This window comes from Oncorhynchus gorbuscha, linkage group LG06 (assembly GCF_021184085.1).
Source record: "Oncorhynchus gorbuscha isolate QuinsamMale2020 ecotype Even-year linkage group LG06, OgorEven_v1.0, whole genome shotgun sequence".
Classification (NCBI taxonomy): Eukaryota; Metazoa; Chordata; class Actinopteri; order Salmoniformes; family Salmonidae; genus Oncorhynchus; species Oncorhynchus gorbuscha.
In genome coordinates, this window is record NC_060178.1 from 107,353,532 (window position 1) to 107,372,137 (window position 18,606).

The following is an 18,606-nucleotide window of genomic DNA, read 5'->3' on the forward strand; positions in this document are numbered from 1 at the left end:
GTAGTCTGGGTTACCAGCCTCCTCTGTTCTCATCCCAGCTTGCCGAGTCCAGCGTTCCCTCCGCTCAAGCGTTTGTCCAACGTTGTGAGCGCACCTGGAGGAGGGTGAGGTCTGCACTTTGCCGTTACAGGGCACAGACGGTGAGAGCCGCCAATAAACGCAGGATTAAGAGTCCAAGGTATTGTTGCGGCCAGAGAGTGTGGCTTTCCACTCGCAACCTTCCTCTTACGACAGCTTCTCGTAAGTTGACTCCGCGGTTCATTGGTCCGTTCCGTGTCTCCCAGGTCGTCAATCCTGTCGCTGTGCGACTGCTTCTTCCGCGACATCTTCGTCGCGTCCATCCTGTCTTCCATGTCTCCTGTGTTAAGCCCTTTCTTCGCACCCCCGTTCGTCTTCCCTCCCCCTCCCGTCCTTGTCGAGAGCGCACCTATTTACAAGGTACATAAGATCATGGACATGCGTTCTCGGGACGGGGTCACCAATACTTAGTGGATTGGGAGGGTTACGGTCCTGAGGAGAGGAGTTGGGTTCCGTCTCGGGACGTGCTGGACCGTTCACTCATCGATGATTTCCTCCGTTGCCGCCAGGATTCCTCCTCGAGTGCGCCAGGAGGCGCTCGGTGAGTGGGGGGTACTGTCATGTTTGTCATTTATTATCATGTCTTGTCCCTGTGCTCCCCATTCTATTCGTTTCCCTCTGCTGGTCTTATTTGGTTCTTTCCCTCCTTCTATCCCTCTCTCTCCCCTCCCTCTCTCACTCTCTCGCTCTCTCTTCTCTCTATCGTTCCGTTCCTGCTCCCAGCTGTTCCTATTCCCCTAATCATCATTTAGTCTTCCCACACCTGTTCCCGATCCTTTCCCTGATTAGAGTCCCTATTTATTCCTTTGTGTTCCGTTCCTGTCCCGTCGGTTCCTTGTTTAGTATTCACCATGCTGTGATTGCGTTTCGCCCTGTCCTGTCGTGTTTTTGCTGTGATTGTGTATCGCCCTGTCCTGTCGTGTTTTTTGCCTTCATCAGATGCTGCGTGTGAGCAGGTGTCTCTGTCTACTACGGCCTTCGCCTACCCGGAGCGACCTGCAGTCTGTGGCCGCTTCTCCAGTTATTCCCCTCTACAGACGAGAGGATTTCTGTTATTCCCTGTTTGGACTTAAATAAACTCTGTTTCTGTTAAGTCGCTTTTGGGTCCTCTTTCACCTGCATGACACATCCCCCCTGTGTGTGTGTGTGTGTGTGTGTGTGTGTGTGTGTGTGTGTGTGTGTGTGTGTGTGTGTGTGTGTGTGTGTGTGTGTGTGTGTGTGTGTGTGTGTGTGTGTGTGTGTGTGTGCGTGCGCGTGCGCGTGCGCGTGCGCGTGCGCGTGCGCGTGCGCGTGTGCGTATAGATTCATATGAAGACAGCTGCATAAAAGACTGCATACTTACACTTAGACCAGGCAGACCTTGAAGACCCATATCGCCCTGTGGGAGAGAGAAACGGTTGTTTTTTATGGTTGAACTCATTAGTCATTCATCAAGTTATTGACTCTTATATGGATCTTTCCTCAGCACCGATCACACACAACGTACAGTACAACACGGAACGTCAAGTGATACACATTCAGACGATTCATTTTGAAAGGAAAGGAATTGCTGATATTCAATCATTCTCTTAGACTGTAAATACTGGCAGAGATTATTACTACTCTAAATACATGTCTGAAGAAGTTACCTCCACGTCGAGCCAAGCGGCGGTACTTGCGGGAGGGCTTGTGCATGCAGAGCTTTAAAGGTCAGTCAAAATAAACAGCACCTTGTGTTACTGCTTCATTTAGCTGTGTGTGTGTGTTGTCCACCACAGCTGGGTTCAAATACTATTTCATATAATTTCAAAAATATTATCTGGGCTTGATTGAGCTTGTCTGGCATAGCATAACTAAAGGATGAGTTGCAAATAGTATGGTCTTCATACCACATGACATCCTATTCCCTAGGAACCTACTGTATGTCTGGTGTGCTGTCCATCCTATTCCCTAGGAACCTGTCTGGTGTGCTGTCCATCCTATTCCCTAGGAACCTATGTCTGGTGTGCTGTCCATCCTATTCCCTAGGAACCTGTCTGGTGTGCTGTCCATCATATTCCCTAGGAACCCATGTCTGGTGTGCTGTCCATCCTATTCCCTAGGAACCTATGTCTGGTGTGCTGTCCATCCTATTCCCTAGGAACCTATGTCTGGTGTGCTGTCCATCCTATTCCCTAGGAACCTATGTCTGGTGTGCTGTCCATCCTATTCCCTAGGAACCTATGTCTGGTGTGCTGTCCATCCTATTCCCTAGGAACATATGTCTGGTGTGCTGTCCATCCTATTCCCTAGGAACCTATGTCTGGTGTGCTGTCCATCCTATTCCCTAGGAACCTATGTCTGGTGTGCTGTCCATCCTATTCCCTAGGAACATATGTCTGGTGTGCTGTCCATCCTATTCCCTAGGAACCTATGTCTGGTGTGCTGTCCATCCTATTCCCTAGGAACCTATGTCTGGTGTGCTGTCCATCCTATTCCCTAGGAATCTATGTCTGGTGTGCTGTCCATCCTATTCCCTAGGAACATATGTCTGGTGTGCTGTCCATCCTATTCCCTAGGAACCTATGTCTGGTGTGCTGTCCATCCTATTCCCTAGGAACCTATGTCTGGTGTGCTGTCCATCCTATTCCCTAGGAACCTATGTCTGGTGTGCTGTCCATCCTATTCCCTAGGAACCTATGTCTGGTGTGCTGTCCATCCTATTCCCTAGGAACCTATGTCTGGTGTGCTGTCCATCCTATTCCCTAGAACCTATGTCTGGTGTGCTGTCCATCCTATTCCCTAGGAACCTATGTCTGGTGTGCTGTCCATCCTATTCCCTAGGAACCTATGTCTGGTGTGCTGTCCATCCTATTCCCTAGGAACCTATGTCTGGTGTGCTGTCCATCCTATTCCCTAGGAACCTATGTCTGGTGTGCTGTCCATCCTATTCCCTAGGAACCTATGTCTGGTGTGCTGTCCATCCTATTCCCTAGGAACCTATGTCTGGTGTGCTGTCCATCCTATTCCCTAGGAACCTATGTCTGGTGTGCTGTCCATCCTATTCCCTGGGAACCTATGTCTGGTGTGCTGTCCATCCTATTCCCTAGGAACCTATGTCTGGTGTGCTGTCCATCCTATTCCCTAGGAACCTATGTCTGGTGTGCTGTCCATCCTATTCCCTAGGAACCTATGTCTGGTGTGCTGTCCATCCTATTCCCTAGGAACCTATGTCTGGTGTGCTGTCCATCCTATTCCCTAGGAACCTATGTCTGGTGTGCTGTCCATCCTATTCCCTAGGAACCTATGTCTGGTGTGCTGTCCATCCTATTCCCTAGGAACCTATGTCTGGTGTGCTGTCCATCCTATTCCCTAGGAACCTATGTCTGGTGTGCTGTCCATCCTATTCCCTGGGAACCTATGTCTGGTGTGCTGTCCATCCTATTCCCTAGGAACCCATGCCTGGTGTGCTGTCCATCCTATTCCCTAGAACCTATGTCTGGTGTGCTGTCCATCCTATTCCCTAGGAACCTATGTCTGGTGTGCTGTCCATCCTATTCCCTAGGAACCCATGTCTGGTGTGCTGTCCATCCTATTCCCTAGGAACCTATGTCTGGTGTGCTGTCCATCCTATTCCCTAGGAACCTATGTCTGGTGTGCTGTCCATCCTATTCCCTAGGAACCTATGTCTGGTGTGCTGTCCATCCTATTCCCTAGGAACCTATGTCTGGTGTGCTGTCCATCCTATTCCCTAGGAACCTATGTCTGGTGTGCTGTCCATCCTATTCCCTAGAACCTATGTCTGGTGTGCTGTCCATCCTATTCCCTAGGAACCTATGTCTGGTGTGCTGTCCATCCTATTCCCTAGGAACCTATGTCTGGTGAGCTGTCCATCCTATTCCCTAGGAACCTATGTCTGGTGAGCTGTCCATCCTATTCCCTAGGAACCTATGTCTGGTGAGCTGTCCATCCTATTCCCTAGGAACCTATGTCTGGTGTGCTGTCCATCCTATTCCCTGGGAACCTATGTCTGGTGTGCTGTCCATCCTATTCCCTAGGAACCTATGTCTGGTGTGCTGTCCATCCTATTCCCTAGGAACCTATGTCTGGTGTGCTGTCCATCCTATTCCCTAGGAACCTATGTCTGGTGTGCTGTCCATCCTATTCCCTAGGAACCTATGTCTGGTGTGCTGTCCATCCTATTCCCTAGGAACCTATGTCTGGTGTGCTGTCCATCCTATTCCCTAGGAACCTATGTCTGGTGTGCTGTCCATCCTATTCCCTAGGAACCTATGTCTGGTGTGCTGTCCATCCTATTCCCTAGGAACCTATGTCTGGTGTGCTGTCCATCCTATTCCCTAGGAACCTATGACTGGTGTGCTGTCCATCCTATTCCCTGGGAACCTATGTCTGGTGTGCTGTCCATCCTATTCCCTAGGAACCTATGTCTGGTGTGCTGTCCATCCTATTCCCTAGGAACCTATGTCTGGTGTGCTGTCCATCCTATTCCCTAGAACCTATGTCTGGTGTGCTGTCCATCCTATTCCCTAGGAACCTATGTCTGGTGTGCTGTCCATCCTATTCCCTAGAACCTATGTCTGGTGTGCTGTCCATCCTATTCCCTAGGAACCTATGTCTGGTGTGCTGTCCATCCTATTCCCTAGGAACCTATGTCTGGTGTGCTGTCCATCCTATTCCCTAGGAACCTATGTCTGGTGTGCTGTCCATCCTATTCCCTAGGAACCTATGTCTGGTGTGCTGTCCATCCTATTCCCTAGGAACCTATGTCTGGTGTGCTGTCCATCCTATTCCCTAGGAACCTATGTCTGGTGTGCTGTCCATCCTATTCCCTAGGAACCTATGTCTGGTGTGCTGTCCATCCTATTCCCTGGGAACCTATGTCTGGTGTGCTGTCCATCCTATTCCCTAGGAACCTATGTCTGGTGTGCTGTCCATCCTATTCCCTAGGAACCTATGTCTGGTGTGCTGTCCATCCTATTCCCTAGGAACCTATGTCTGGTGTGCTGTCCATCCTATTCCCTAGGAACCTATGTCTGGTGTGCTGTCCATCCTATTCCCTAGGAACCTATGTCTGGTGTGCTGTCCATCCTATTCCCTAGGAACCTATGTCTGGTGTGCTGTCCATCCTATTCCCTAGGAACCTATGTCTGGTGTGCTGTCCATCCTATTCCCTAGGAACCTATGTCTGGTGTGCTGTCCATCCTATTCCCTGGGAACCTATGTCTGGTGTGCTGTCCATCCTATTCCCTAGGAACCCATGCCTGGTGTGCTGTCCATCCTATTCCCTAGGAACCTATGTCTGGTGTGCTGTCCATCCTATTCCCTAGGAACCTATGTCTGGTGTGCTGTCCATCCTATTCCCTAGGAACCCATGTCTGGTGTGCTGTCCATCCTATTCCCTAGGAACCTATGTCTGGTGTGCTGTCCATCCTATTCCCTAGGAACCTATGTCTGGTGTGCTGTCCATCCTATTCCCTAGGAACCTATGTCTGGTGTGCTGTCCATCCTATTCCCTAGGAACCTATGTCTGGTGTGCTGTCCATCCTATTCCCTAGGAACCTATGTCTGGTGTGCTGTCCATCCTATTCCCTAGGAACCTATGTCTGGTGTGCTGTCCATCCTATTCCCTAGGAACCTATGTCTGGTGTGCTGTCCATCCTATTCCCTAGGAACCTATGTCTGGTGAGCTGTCCATCCTATTCCCTAGGAACCTATGTCTGGTGAGCTGTCCATCCTATTCCCTAGGAACCTATGTCTGGTGAGCTGTCCATCCTATTCCCTAGGAACCTATGTCTGGTGTGCTGTCCATCCTATTCCCTGGGAACCTATGTCTGGTGTGCTGTCCATCCTATTCCCTAGGAACCTATGTCTGGTGTGCTGTCCATCCTATTCCCTAGGAACCTATGTCTGGTGTGCTGTCCATCCTATTCCCTAGGAACCTATGTCTGGTGTGCTGTCCATCCTATTCCCTAGGAACCTATGTCTGGTGTGCTGTCCATCCTATTCCCTAGGAACCTATGTCTGGTGTGCTGTCCATCCTATTCCCTAGGAACCTATGTCTGGTGTGCTGTCCATCCTATTCCCTAGGAACCTATGTCTGGTGTGCTGTCCATCCTATTCCCTAGGAACCTATGTCTGGTGTGCTGTCCATCCTATTCCTAGGAACCTATGACTGGTGTGCTGTCCATCCTATTCCCTGGGAACCTATGTCTGGTGTGCTGTCCATCCTATTCCCTAGGAACCTATGTCTGGTGTGCTGTCCATCCTATTCCCTAGGAACCTATGTCTGGTGTGCTGTCCATCCTATTCCCTAGGAACCTATGTCTGGTGTGCTGTCCATCCTATTCCCTAGGAACCTATGTCTGGTGTGCTGTCCATCCTATTCCCTAGGAACCTATGTCTGGTGTGCTGTCCATCCTATTCCCTAGGAACCTATGTCTGGTGAGCTGTCCATCCTATTCCCTAGGAACCTATGTCTGGTGTGCTGTCCATCCTATTCCCTAGGAACCTATGTCTGGTGTGCTGTCCATCCTATTCCCTAGGAACCTATGTCTGGTGTGCTGTCCATCCTATTCCCTGGGAACCTATGTCTGGTGTGCTGTCCATCCTATTCCCTAGGAACCTATGTCTGGTGTGCTGTCCATCCTATTCCCTAGGAACCTATGTCTGGTGTGCTGTCCATCCTATTCCCTAGGAACCTATGTCTGGTGTGCTGTCCATCCTATTCCCTAGGAACCTATGTCTGGTGTGCTGTCCATCCTATTCCCTAGGAACCTATGTCTGGTGTGCTGTCCATCCTATTCCCTAGGAACCTATGTCTGGTGTGCTGTCCATCCTATTCCCTAGGAACCTATGTCTGGTGTGCTGTCCATCCTATTCCCTAGGAACCTATGTCTGGTGTGCTGTCCATCCTATTCCCTAGGAACCTATGTCTGGTGTGCTGTCCATCCTATTCCTATGGAACCTATGTCTGGTGTGCTGTCCATCCTATTCCCTAGGAACCTATGTCTGGTGTGCTGTCCATCCTATTCCCTAGGAACCTATGTCTGGTGTGCTGTCCATCCTATTCCCTAGGAACCTATGTCTGGTGTGCTGTCCATCCTATTCCCTAGGAACCTATGTCTGGTGTGCTGTCCATCCTATTCCCTAGGAACCTATGTCTGGTGTGCTGTCCATCCTATTCCCTAGGAACCTATGTCTGGTGTGCTGTCCATCCTATTCCCTAGGAACCTATGTCTGGTGTGCTGTCCATCCTATTCCCTAGGAACCTATGTCTGGTGTGCTGTCCATCCTATTCCCTAGGAACCTATGTCTGGTGTGCTGTCCATCCTATTCCCTAGGAACCTATGTCTGGTGTGCTGTCCATCCTATTCCCTAGGAACCTATGTCTGGTGTGCTGTCCATCCTATTCCCTAGGAACCTATGTCTGGTGTGCTGTCCATCCTATTCCCTAGGAACCTATGTCTGGTGTGCTGTCCATCCTATTCCCTAGGAACCTATGTCTGGTGTGCTGTCCATCCTATTCCCTAGGAACCTATGTCTGGTGTGCTGTCCATCCTATTCCCTAGGAACCTATGTCTGGTGTGCTGTCCATCCTATTCCCTAGGAACCTATGTCTGGTGTGCTGTCCATCCTATTCCCTAGGAACCTATGTCTGGTGTGCTGTCCATCCTATTCCCTAGGAACCTATGTCTGGTGTGCTGTCCATCCTATTCCCTAGGAACCTATGTCTGGTGTGCTGTCCATCCTATTCCCTAGGAACCTATGTCTGGTGTGCTGTCCATCCTATTCCCTGGAACCTATGTCTGGTGTGCTGTCCATCCTATTCCCTAGGAACCTATGTCTGGTGTGCTGTCCATCCTATTCCCTAGGAACCTATGTCTGGTGTGCTGTCCATCCTATTCCCTAGGAACCTATGTCTGGTGTGCTGTCCATCCTATTCCCTAGGAACCCATGTCTGGTGTGCTGTCCATCCTATTCCCTAGGAACCTATGTCTGGTGTGCTGTCCATCCTATTCCTGTCCATAGGAACCTATGTCTGGTGTGCTGTCCATCCTATTCCCTAGGAACCTATGTCTGGTGTGCTGTCCATCCTATTCCCTAGGAACCTATGTCTGGTGTGCTGTCCATCCTATTCCCTAGGAACCTATGTCTGGTGTGCTGTCCATCCTATTCCCTAGGAACCTATGTCTGGTGTGCTGTCCATCCTATTCCCTAGGAACCTATGTCTGGTGTGCTGTCCATCCTATTCCCTAGGAACCTATGTCTGGTGTGCTGTCCATCCTATTCCCTAGGAACCTATGTCTGGTGTGCTGTCCATCCTATTCCCTAGGAACCTATGTCTGGTGAGCTGTCCATCCTATTCCCTAGGAACCTATGTCTGGTGTGCTGTCCATCCTATTCCCTAGGAACCTATGTCTGGTGTGCTGTCCATCCTATTCCCTAGGAACCTATGTCTGGTGTGCTGTCCATCCTATTCCCTAGGAACCTATGTCTGGTGTGCTGTCCATCCTATTCCCTATGGAACCTATGTCTGGTGTGCTGTCCATCCTATTCCCTAGGAACCTATGTCTGGTGTGCTGTCCATCCTATTCCCTAGGAACCTATGTCTGGTGTGCTGTCCATCCTATTCCCTAGGAACCTATGTCTGGTGTGCTGTCCATCCTATTCCCTAGGAACCTATGTCTGGTGTGCTGTCCATCCTATTCCCTAGGAACCTATGTCTGGTGTGCTGTCCATCCTATTCCCCTAGGAACCTATGACTGGTGTGCTGTCCATCCTATTCCCTGGGAACCTATGTCTGGTGTGCTGTCCATCCTATTCCCTAGGAACCTATGTCTGGTGTGCTGTCCATCCTATTCCCTAGGAACCTATGTCTGGTGTGCTGTCCATCCTATTCCCTAGGAACCTATGTCTGGTGTGCTGTCCATCCTATTCCCTAGGAACCTATGTCTGGTGTGCTGTCCATCCTATTCCCTAGGAACCTATGTCTGGTGTGCTGTCCATCCTATTCCCTAGGAACCTATGTCTGGTGTGCTGTCCATCCTATTCCCTAGGAACCTATGTCTGGTGTGCTGTCCATCCTATTCCCTAGGAACCTATGTCTGGTGTGCTGTCCATCCTATTCCCTAGGAACCTATGTCTGGTGTGCTGTCCATCCTATTCCCTAGGAACCTATGTCTGGTGAGCTGTCCATCCTATTCCCTAGGAACCTATGTCTGGTGAGCTGTCCATCCTATTCCCTAGGAACCTATGTCTGGTGAGCTGTCCATCCTATTCCCTAGGAACCTATGTCTGGTGAGCTGTCCATCCTATTCCCTAGGAACCTATGTCTGATGTGCTGTCCATCCTATTCCCTGGGAACCTATGTCTGGTGTGCTGTCCATCCTATTCCCTAGGAACCTATGTCTGGTGTGCTGTCCATCCTATTCCCTAGGAACCTATGTCTGGTGTGCTGTCCATCCTATTCCCTAGGAACCTATGTCTGGTGTGCTGTCCATCCTATTCCCTAGGAACCTATGTCTGGTGTGCTGTCCATCCTATTCCCTAGGAACCTATGTCTGGTGAGCTGTCCATCCTATTCCCTAGGAACCTATGTCTGGTGTGCTGTCCATCCTATTCCCTAGGAACCTATGTCTGGTGTGCTGTCCATCCTATTCCCTAGGAACCTATGTCTGGTGTGCTGTCCATCCTATTCCCTAGGAACCTATGTCTGGTGTGCTGTCCATCCTATTCCCTAGGAACCTATGTCTGGTGTGCTGTCCATCCTATTCCCTAGGAACCTATTCCCTAGGAACCTATGTCTGGTGTGCTGTCCATCCTATTCCCTAGGAACCTATGTCTGGTGTGCTGTCCATCCTATTCCCTAGGAACCTATGTCTGGTGTGCTGTCCATCCTATTCCCTAGGAACCTATGTCTGGTGTGCTGTCCATCCTATTCCCTAGGAACCTATGTCTGGTGTGCTGTCCATCCTATTCCCTAGGAACCTATGTCTGGTGTGCTGTCCATCCTATTCCCTAGGAACCTATGTCTGGTGTGCTGTCCATCCTATTCCCTAGGAACCTATGTCTGGTGTGCTGTCCATCCTATTCCCTAGGAACCTATGTCTGGTGTGCTGTCCATCCTATTCCCTAGGAACCTATGTCTGGTGTGCTGTCCATCCTATTCCCTAGGAACCTATGTCTGGTGTGCTGTCCATCCTATTCCCTAGGAACCTATGTCTGGTGAGCTGTCCATCCTATTCCCTAGGAACCTATGTCTGGTGTGCTGTCCATCCTATTCCCTAGGAACCTATGTCTGGTGTGCTGTCCATCCTATTCCCTAGGAACCTATGTCTGGTGTGCTGTCCATCCTATTCCCTAGGAACCTATGTCTGGTGTGCTGTCCATCCTATTCCCTAGGAACCTATGTCTGGTGTGCTGTCCATCCCATATAAGTCCTTTCTGTCAGGCGATGTGGTGTATGTGTGAGTGTGTGTGTCTCCTTTCTGTCAGGTGATGTGCTGTGTGTGTGAGTGTGTGTGTCTCCTTTCTGGCAGGTGATGTGCTGTGTATGTGAGTGTGTGTGTCTCCTTTCTGGCAGGTGATGTGCTGTGTGTGTGAGTGTGTGTGTCTCCTTTCTGGCAGGTGATGTGCTGTGTATGTGAGTGTGTGTGTCTCCTTTCTGGCAGGTGATGTGCTGTGTGTGTGAGTGTGTGTGTCTCCTTTCTGGCAGGTGATGTGCTGTGTATGTGAGTGTGTGTGTCTCCTTTCTGTCAGGTGATGTGCTGTGTGTGTGAGTGTGTGTGTCTCCTTTCTGGCAGGTGATGTGCTGTGTATGTGAGTGTGTGTGTCTCCTTTCTGTCAGGTGATGTGCTGTGTGTGTGAGTGTGTGTGTCTCCTTTGTGGCAGGTGATGTGCTGTGTATGTGAGTGTGTGTGTCTCCTTTCTGGCAGGTGATGTGCTGTGTATGTGAGTGTGTGTGTCTCCTTTCTGTCAGGTGATGTGCTGTGTATGTGAGTGTGTGTGTCTCCTTAATGTCAGGTGATGTGCTGTGTGTGTGAGTGTGTGTGTCTCCTTTCTGTCAGGTGATGTGCTGTGTGTGAGTGAGAGAGAGAGAGAGAGAGAGAGAGAGAGAGAGAGAGAGAGAGAGAGAGTGGCAGGTGGATAACATGATATTATCAGATCTGACGGACGATAACATAACCATGGGCTTCATAACATCACGTAAAAAGCATTTGCAGTGTTACCACAGAGACATCCATGACACCTTGTTAAGTTAACAAGCCACGTGGTAGATTCAGAGATGGGAGGGTTTCCCATGATGACAATAGTAAATGTTAGCTCAATGTATCACGCACTTTCAACTATATTCTTCTCTATTAATTTACTGTCTATTCTCACAAGCTGACTGTTTGTCTAGAATACTTTACTTCTGCCATTAGGTACCAGGTATTTCCCAACTGTGTAAAGTTCTTTGAAAGAAAGTATTAGGAAGAGAGTAGTTTTCCCATGACACAACGTAAACAGTACCTCTCAACTCCCCAGTCTACTCTCATCTGTTTCTTCTACTATCTATTCTCACATGCACCAGTTGGATATTTCTCCATTATAGTATATCAGACTTTCCCGCTGCCTGATTTTCAAATAAAATATGTTCACTATCCATTGAATTATGTTTTGTAAGCATGTGTTCTTTTAATGAATACATGTGTTCTTTTAATGAATACATGTGTTCTTTTAATGAATACATGTGTCCTTTTAATGAATACATGTGTTCTTTTAATGAATACATGTGTTCTTTTAATGAATACATGTGTTCTTTTAATGAATACATGTGTTCTTTTAATGAATACATGTGTCCTTTTAATGAATACATGTGTCCTTTTAATGAATACATGTGTCCTTTTAATGAATACATGTGTTCTTTTAATGAATACATGTGTTCTTTTAATGAATACATGTGTCCTTTTAATGAATACATGTGTCCTTTTAATGAATACATGTGTTCTTTTAATGAATACATGTGTTCTTTTAATGAATACATGTGTTCTTTTAATGAATACATGTGTTCTTTTAATGAATACATGTGTTCTTTTAATGAATACATGTGTCCTTTTAATGAATACATGTGTTCTTTTAATGAATACATGTGTTCTTTTAATGAATACATGTGTTCTTTTAATGAATACATGTGTTCTTTTAATGAATACATGTGTTCTTTTAATGAATACATGTGTCCTTTTAATGAATACATGTGTCCTTTTAATGAATACATGTGTTCTTTTAATGAATACATGTGTTCTTTTAATGAATACATGTGTTCTTTTAATGAATACATGTGTTCTTTTAATGAATACATGTGTTCTTTTAATGAATACATGTGTCCTTTTAATGAATACATGTGTTCTTTTAATGAATACATGTGTTCTTTTAATGAATACATGTGTTCTTTTAATGAATACATGTGTTCTTTTAATGAATACATGTGTTCTTTTAATGAATACATGTGTTCTTTTAATGAATACATGTGTTCTTTTAATGAATACATGTGTTCTTTTAATGAATACATGTGTTCTTTTAATGAATAAATGTGTCCTTTTTAATGAATACATGTGTCCTTTTAAAAAACAAGTTTCCTTTAAATAGAACCTCCTTAATGGTTTGTCAGATCAGTGCTAGACTATAAGTGTACTGGATAACTGAAGTCACTAAAGAAGTGATATATCCTGCTTTAAAAACGGACTTCCTTCACTGCTTGTCTTACATGCCATTTACCAGACGTTTTATCCAAAGAATCTTATAGTCAGGCGTGCATATATGTTTTACTTACGGTCCCAGGAGTCGACCCCACTATCCTGGCATCGCCAGACCGATTCTCTACCAACTGAGCTACAGTATTTTGTTTACAATGACTTGCAACCATGGTACAAAGTTTTTAGACATTTGCCAAACTTTATTTCACTAACCAATTAGGTCTATATGATCTGGAAAGTTAAGGTTATTTATGACTGATTAGTTATTCATGACCATTTTGGTTGTATTCACAGTTGTCACCCAAAATAATCTCTGATAGCTCTACAAAATAGACTCATTTGGTTCTCTCTCCCTCTCACTCTCTCTCTCTCTCTCTCTCTCTCTCTCTCTCTCTCTCTCTCTCTCTCTCTCTCTCCCCCCTCTCCCCCCCTCTCCTCCCTCCTCTCCCTCTCTCTCTCCCTCTCTCTCTCTCCCTCTCTCTCTCTCTCTCTCTCTCTCTCTCTCTCTCTCTCTCTCTCTCTCTCTCTCCCTCTCCCTCCCTCCCTCCCTCCCTCCCTCCCTCCCTCCCTCCCTCCCTCCCTCCCTCCCTCCCTCCCTCCCTCCCTCCCTCCTCAGAGAACCAAGCAGATAGCTCATTAAAACTTCAAGGCTGGAAGACTGTGCACATAACCCTACAATCATACAGCTGCTCCCTCACCAATAATGAAAGTGTGAGTTAATGTGTGTATGTGTGCATGCCTGAGTACCGTACGTGTAAATATGAACAATACGGTAACTAATTAGAGAACGGAACACATTCCATCTCTTACAGAGCAAGGAAATCCCACTGTGCTATTAGATTATTTTTTTCTATGTGTATTTTGAATTGCAATAAGAGGAATTTGCCTACTGTAAATCAAATTCCCTTTCAATGAACAGGCTATAAAGACGGCTGATAATCACATCTCCACTGTATTTATGAATGCTTTAAATCCCCAGCTTGATGGACCCGTCTAGACTTTTTCCAATGATGGAAATGGTTGAACTTGTCATGTACCCATTTAGAGGTCTAATGATATGGTAGTAGAACGGGTTTAGGCTGACCACCAGTGAGGCACAGGGTTTTTAGAAGGATGTGTCTGGTACAAATAATTGGCACGTCTGACTGATCAGAAATACTATATTGGACTCTGTACAACACTATAATCTGGGCTGGACAGCAGATCAAGTTTGTAATGTGCTATGATGATAGTAGTTCCTGTCCAATGATGTTCAGTCTGTTTGGTGAAATGACCAGTGGTCAAACACATTGGATTCTGAGGTCAGAGGATCAGTAATGCTACCTGGGTGGTGTGCTTTGTCACATGACCCGTTTATTCCTAATGTTTGTATCTATCCATGAGTGTACATGATTGTACAATGTTAATATACAAAGCCACCCTGAAAAAGGCGATGCGTTGTTGAAATGTTGGTTATGTTTTCCTATCAAATAGTTGGGAACATGTATGGAGTACACAACTGTCTATCTTTCTCTACAGTTGACTCTCCGTTAGTCAGCACCTAGCCTACAGTTGACTCTCTGTTAGTCAGAACCTAGCCTACAGTCAGCACCTAGCCTACAGTTGACTCTCTGTTAGTCAGCACCTAGCCTACAGTTGACTCTCTGTTAGTCAGAACCTAGCCTACAGTCAGCACCTAGCCTACAGTTGACTCTCTGTTAGTCAGCACCTAGCCTACAGTCAGCACCTAGCCTACAGTTGACTCTCTGTTAGTCAGCACCTAGCCTACAGTTGACTCTCTGTTAGTCAGCACCTAGCCTACAGTTGACTCTCCGTTAGTCAGCACCTAGCCTACAGTTGACTCTCTGTTAGTCAGCACCTAGCCTACAGTTGACTCTCTGTTAGTCAGCACCTAGCCTACAGTTGACTCTCTGTTAGTCAGCACCTAGCCTACAGTTGACTCTCCGTTAGTCAGCACCTAGCCTACAGTTGACTCTCTGTTAGTCAGCACCTAGCCTACAGTTGACTCTCTGTTAGTCAGCACCTAGCCTACAGTTGACTCTCCGTTAGTCAGCACCTAGCCTACAGTTGACTCTCTGTTAGTCAGCACCTAGCCTACAGTTGACTCTCTGTTAGTCAGCACCTAGCCTACAGTTGACTCTCTGTTAGTCAGCACCTAGCCTACAGTTGACTCTCTGTTAGTCAGCACCTAGCCTACAGTTGACTCTCCGTTAGTCAGCACCTAGCCTACAGTTGACTCTCTGTTAGTCAGCACCTAGCCTACAGTCAGCACCTAGCCTACAGTTGACTCTCTGTTAGTCAGAACCTAGCCTACAGTTGACTCTCCGTTAGTCAGCACCTAGCCTACAGTTGACTCTCTGTTAGTCAGCACCTAGCCTACAGTCAGCACCTAGCCTACAGTTGACTCTCTGTTAGTCATCACCTAGCCTACAGTCAGCACCTAACCTACAGTTGACTCTGTTAGTCAGCACCTAGCCTACAGTTGACTCTCTGTTAGTCAGCACCTAGCCTACAGTTGACTCTCCGTTAGTCAGCACCTAGCCTACAGTTGACTCTCTGTTAGTCAGCACCTAGCCTACAGTCAGCACCTAGCCTACAGTTGACTCTCTGTTAGTCAGCACCTAGCCTACAGTCAGCACCTAACCTACAGTTGACTCTCTGTTAGTCAGCACCTAGCCTACAGTCAGCACCTAGCCTATAGTCAGCACCTAGCCTACAGTCAGCACCTAGCCTACAGTCAGCACCTAGCCTACAGTCAGCACCTAGCCTACAGTTTACTCTCTGTTAGTCAGCACCTAGCCTACAGTTGACTCTCTGTTAGTCAGCACCTAGCCTACAGTTGACTCTCTGTTAGTCAGCACCTAGCCTACAGTTGACTCTCTGTTAGTCAGCACCTAGCCTACAGTCAGCACCTAGCCTACAGTCAGGACCTAGCCTACAGTCAGCACCTAGCCTACAGTTGACTCTCTGTTAGTCAGCACCTAGCCTACAGTTTACTCTCTGTTAGTCAGCACCTAGCCTACAGTTTACTCTCTGTTAGTCAGCACCTAGCCTACAGTTGACTCTCTGTTAGTCAGCACCTAGCCTACAGTTGACTCTCTGTTAGTCAGCACCTAGCCTACAGTCAGCACCTAGCCTACAGTTGACTCTCTGTTAGTCAGCACCTAGCCTACAGTTGACTCTCTGTTAGTCAGCACCTAGCCTACAGTTGACTCTCTGTTAGTCAGCACCTAGCCTACAGTTGACTCTCTGTTAGTCAGCACCTAGCCTACAGTTGACTCTCTGTTAGTCAGTACCTAGCCTACAGTTGACTCTCTGTTAGTCAGCACCTAGCATACAGTGTACTGTCTGTTAGTCAGCACCTAGCATACAGTTTACTGTTTGTTAGTCAGCCCCTCTACAAAACAGTTTGGGGTGTGCATCAGCTCATGCTATTTACTAATGTTTAAAACCAAACCATAGATGAGGATTATGACTTACTTGATCACCTTTGGGGCCAATAGGACCTGAGTCTCCTTTCAAACCCTGGGAACAAACAAATACTTCAGACACCTTTATGTTGTCAATAAAGATCAAAGACATTAGACACCTTTCTGTTGTCAATAAAGATCAAAGACAGACACCTTTATGTTGTCAATAAAGATCAAAGACATTAGACACCTTTCTGTTGTCAAAAAAATATCAAAGACAGACACCTTTCTGTGGTCAATAAAGAACAAATACATTAGACACCTTTCTGTTGTCAACTATAGGTGTATAGTTATGGTGGTATTCTATAGGTTTATAGTGGTATTCTATAGGTTTATAGTGGTATTCTTTCGGTTTATAGTGGTATTCTATAGGTTTATAGTGGTATTCTTTCGGTTTATAGTGGTATTCTATAGGTTTATAGTGGTATTCTTTCGGTTTATAGTGGTATTCTATAGGTTTATAGTGGTATTCTTTCGGTTTATAGTGGTATTCTATAGGTTTATAGTGGTATTCTTTCGGTTTATAGTGGTATTCTATAGGTTTATAGTGGTATTCTATAGGTTTATAGTGGTATTCTATAAGTTTATAGTGGTATTCTTTCGGTTTATAGTGGTATTCTTTCGGTTTATAGTGGTATTCTATAGGTTTATAGTGGTATTCTATGGTTTATAGTGGTATTCTTTCGGTTTATAGTGGTATTCTATAGGTTTATAGTGGTATTCTATAAGTTTATAGTGATGGTGGTATTCTATACGTTTATAGTGGTATTCTGCAGGTGTATAGTTATGGTGGTATTCTATAGGTTAATAGCAATGGTGGTATTCTGTAGGTTTATGGTGGTATTCTATATGTTTATAGTGGTATTCTATAGGTTTATAGTTATTGTGGTATTATATAGGTTTATATTGGTATTCTATAGGTTTATAGTTATAGTGGTATTCTATAGGGTTATAGTGGTATTCTATAGGTTTATAGTTATAGTGGTATTCTATAGGTTTATAGTGGTATTCTATAGATTTATAGTGGTATTCTATAGGTTTATAGTTATAGGGGTATTCTATAGGGTTATAGTGGTATTCTATAGGTTTATAGTTATAGTGGTATTCTATAGGTTTATAGTGGTATTCTATAGATTTATAGTGGTATTCTATAGGTTTATAGTTATAGGGGTATTCTATAGGTTTATAGTTATGGTGGTATTCTATAGGTTTATAGTGGTATTCTATAGATTTATAGTGGTATTCTATAGGTTTATAGTGATGGTGGTATTCCATAGGTTAATAGTGATGGTGGTATTCTATAGGTTTATTTTTCATTTTTTTGCTTTATTGTTTTTGTTCTTTGAGTTTCTCATCCTAATAAAAGGATGGAAACATACCACACTGCATCTTGGTCCACTCCTTATAACGATCGTGACAACAGGTTTATAGTCACGGTATTCTATAGGTTAATAGTTATAGGGGTATTCTATAGGTTAATAGTTATAGGGGTATTCTATAGGTTTATAGTCACGGTATTCTATAGGTTTATAGTTAAGGTAGAAAACATTTTGACACTTGATCATGTACTGATCTCATAAGCCATTCAAATAATCCAGACCATAAACCAGGTTATTAACAACAAACGTGTGTCAAGGGATTTTTCTCATCACAGTACCTGAACTGACCATGGATTGAACAGAATGTCTTTAGTTTGTAGTGGATTAAACTGTGCTATAACAGACTAGAACCATGCACTGTGAGGGACATTTAAAAATATATATTTTTTTTAATTAACTTTTTTTTAACTAGGCAAGTTCGTTAAAAACAAATCCTTATTTACAATTACGGCCTACACCGGCCTAACCCAGACGACGCTGGGCCAGTTGTGCGCCGCCCTATGGGACTCACAATCACGGCCTACACCGGCCTAACCCGGACGACGCCGGGCCAGTTGTGCATCGCCCTGTGGGACTCACAATCACGGCCTACACCGGCCTAACCCAGACGAAGCCGGGCCAGTTGTGCACCGCCCTGTGGGACTCACAATCACGGCCTACACCGGCCTAACCCTGAAGACGACGCCGGGCCAGTTGTGCACCGCCCTGTGGGACTCACAATCACGGCCTACACCGGCCTAACCCCACCACTTCTAAATGATGTATGTTGTTGATCTTTAGAGAAAGGTCCCCTCTCTCCCTCTCTGCTGTCTGCTGAAGATAATGATGTCTTTAGGGAGAGAGTGAACCTTTTCCTCCCTTTTACTCTCCCTTCATTTCCCTCTGATTTCCTCTCTTCCCTCCTCTGTCCCGTCTCCCTCAGAGTAACCCAGTTAGAAAGAGATGCAGAGAGGGATCGGAGAAGAG

At 46.0% G+C, this 18,606-nt stretch overlaps 1 protein-coding gene across 1 annotated transcript in view; it reads right to left on the minus strand.

Annotated features, from left to right (window-relative positions):
* The window catches only part of LOC124038795 (collagen alpha-1(XIX) chain-like), a 238,629-nt gene that overhangs the window by 150,786 nt on the left and 69,237 nt on the right, over nt 1-18,606 (minus strand). Inside the window, exons 7-8 of the mRNA XM_046354858.1 lie at nt 16,272-16,316; nt 1,421-1,456 (exon numbers count right to left, since the gene is read on the minus strand). Of these exons, the coding sequence (XP_046210814.1) occupies nt 1,421-1,456; nt 16,272-16,316 (81 nt within the window). The remainder of the gene's footprint in view (nt 1-1,420; nt 1,457-16,271; nt 16,317-18,606) is intronic.